At 45.3% G+C, this 2,983-nt stretch overlaps 1 protein-coding gene across 3 annotated transcripts in view; it reads left to right on the top strand.

Moving 5' to 3' along the window:
- Positions 1-2,027: 2,027 nt before the first annotated feature.
- The window catches only part of SCRG1 (stimulator of chondrogenesis 1), a 55,062-nt gene continuing 54,106 nt past the window's right edge, over positions 2,028-2,983 (top strand). The window contains exon 1 of one of the 3 annotated variants that reach the window (XR_014171853.1): positions 2,028-2,397. Coding sequence is in view for 1 of the 3 variants with exons in the window: in XM_081926258.1 (XP_081782384.1) it covers positions 2,247-2,397 (151 nt within the window). In the remaining 2 variants the exon portion in view is untranslated. The remainder of the gene's footprint in view (positions 2,398-2,983) is intronic. The other 2 variants (XM_081926258.1, XM_081926259.1) reach the window with 2 other exon arrangements.

Raw genomic sequence — 2,983 nt, 5'->3', positions numbered from 1 at the left:
AAGGGCTGTAGTCTATGTCTCTCCATGTTCAACCTCCGCTCCCCCCCCCCACAGCTTTAATTTGTAGCAATATAAGGGGAAAACATGGTTACAAGGATTGTCACTCCCAATCTCTGCTGAGCTGTGGCAAGATTTCAGTCGGTTCCAGGTGCTCACCAAGGGTCTGTGTTCCTTTGAGAATCAATATGTGATGGAGGCTGTCATAGCTTTAAGAAATAGGATTTATTCATAAATTGACACCTGAATTTAGATGGAAGGAGTCCAGATCTTACAGCATGGCCATATCAAGTGAGTACAGCAGTACAGTACTGGAGACCTGACCTCATTGGTTCCCATCCTAATACCATGGAAGCCTCTGCAGTTCTAACCCCAGTACACACAGTACACACACACACACACACACACACACCATTTGAATGGCAATGCCCATCAGCTTGTGTGGGCAGCCTCCTCAAATATTTTATGGGGGGTGAAGGGACCTTGGCCCCTAGGAGTTGGCTTCTATACTAATGTTGACGCTTCAACAAGGGTGGAGGTGAAAAGGAATTTGATCAGAACAGGCTGAGGGTGGACAGGGGGAAGGCTACACACCCTGCTCATGGGCCTTTGCAGTGACACAAAATCATAGCAATGTTTGTACAACAAGATTGCTGCACCAGGACAGCAACAAGCAGGTCCCATCCTGTGGTGAGTTTGGGAATCAGTCTCCAGCTGCAGCCCAACAAACCCAAAGAACTTGAGTATATAGCCAAGGTGGTCTATCTCCATTCAAATCAGGGGCCAGCAGGAGCAAAAGCAAAATGGAAGATCACTCTACAATAGAGGATATACTGCAGGTAAATAGTAATTTGTTGTTCGAGTGCAGCTTTTGCCAACCTGGTGGCCTGCTGATGTTTTGGATTGCAACTCCTACCAATCTCAGACAGAAGGGCTGTGATGGCTGGTGCTGATGGATGTTGTAGTCTAAAACACCTGGAGGCCAGCAGGTTGGGGTAGGCTGTCCTAATATCCTCTGATGAACCTGATCCTAGAAAGCGGCTTAATACACAAGTAGCAACACATCTTGCAAACACAGTTCTACTCCTGGAGAGAGATGTAGAATTAGCTGCCCCAACTGCCAGCCTTTACCTCTGTCCCTGGGATGCAGGTGGCGCTGTGGGTTAAACCACAGAGCCTAGGACTTGCCGGTCAGCGGTTTGAATCCCTGCGACGGGGTGAGCTCCCATTGCTCGGTCCCTGCTCCTGCCCACCCAGCAGTTCGAAAGCACGTCAAAAAAAAGTGCAAGTAAATAAATAGGTAAACGGCATTTCCGTGTGCTGCTCTGGTTCGCCAGAAGCAGCTTAGTCATGCTGGCCACATGACCCGGAAGCTGTACACTGGATCCCTTGGCCAATAAAGCGAGATGACCCCAGAGTTGGTCACGATTGGACCTAATGGTCAGGGGTCCCTTTACCTTTACATTTTTACCTCTGTCCCTACAGTCTGTGGCAGGATTGGGGAATCTGTGGCTCACTGAAAGATACTGAACTCCAACTCCCTTCTTCCCTGACCTTTGGTTATGCTGACTGAGGCTGATGAGGGTTGCGTAGCAACAACATCTGGAGGGTCCACAGCAGCTGGTTCAGCAGCTGGTAGCTGGAGGGGGATGGACTTTCCCAGCCAGATGGTTGCATTTGATTCTTGCCAGCTTTCCGAAGGTCACACTTGTTTGCCAGGCTGTTTTCTACACACTCCTCTCACTGTTGTCCATCCAGGCAAGCAAGAAGCACGATCAGAGTTCAAGGGCACATTCCAGCTAGGCAAATATTATTCAAGAACTATGTGAAGCAGGGATGATGAATGGTGTGGCACAGGTAGAGGGGCATGGCTGAGAAAAGACTCCAAATAACAGATACAGTGGTACCTCGGATTATATACACTTCAGGTTACAAACTCTGCTAACCTGGAAGTAGTACCTCGGGTTAAGAACTTTGCCCCAGGATGAGAACAAAAATAGTGCGGCGGTGGCTTGGTGGCAACGGGAGGCCCCATTAGCTAAAGTGGTGCTTCGGGTTAAGAACAGTTTCAGGTTAAAAGCGGACCTCCGGAATGAATTAAGTTCGTAACCCGAGGTACCACTGTACTGATTTCATTCATTTGTAAGATTTCTTACCTGCCCTTTGCCACAGGGTGGGTTACAACAAACTTATCATGAAATTTTAAAAAGCTCATTCAATTGGAAAGATAAATAAAACAATTCCAATATATGTTAAACAAAACAGAAGAGGTGGGTCCACCCCCCCAAAAAAAATCTGTCAAGATTGAGAGACCTGGAGTGCCTCTAGGATGCCACTCAGTGGGGAGAGAGAGGCACCAGTCTTCGTTCATGCATGGATCAGAAGCACAAGACAACCAAGGTCAGTGTCAATTCTTTTTCTTTCTTTCTTTCTTTCTTTCTTTCTTTCTTTCTTTCTTTCTTTCTTTCTTTCTTTCTTTCTTTCTTTCTTTGACATTTTAATTTCATGCCTACTATATAAATGACCTGCTATACATGAAAACATTTTAAATACACCAACTAAGTCAACTTAGAGATGAGCTTGTTCCTCCATAGTTATAACTGATCTCTCCTGCTGGGTCCTAAGGGCTTCTAAACTCTTAGAGGATGGAGCTATTCCTCAGGGCTTGGAGACTAAATAGATGCTGAAAAGCAACTTTTCAAGCATTTCGCTAATACGAACATGTTGTAGTCAGAATGAAGTATTTTTCAAACAACACACATTTCTCTTTTAAATCTGGACTTGTAGAGAGCAAAAGGACATTCCAAGGGACCTGGTGAATTTTAATAAAAATGTCACGTTTTGTTTATTTGTTTGAATATTCAGCGGGGGGGGGGGGGAGAGAATAAACCACATTACAGTATTTTTCCAATACAAATGTCATGTTCTGAATGCCTCTACACCCAATTTATAAACTGGCAAAGGGAATATGTCAATAATAAAAAAA

Source organism: Podarcis melisellensis, assembly GCF_964234715.1.
Source record: "Podarcis melisellensis genome assembly, chromosome: 9".
Lineage (NCBI taxonomy): Eukaryota > Metazoa > Chordata > Lepidosauria > Squamata > Lacertidae > Podarcis > Podarcis melisellensis.
The sequence above is the reverse complement of the archived record's forward strand: the minus strand, read 5'-3'. Positions and strand labels throughout refer to the sequence as shown.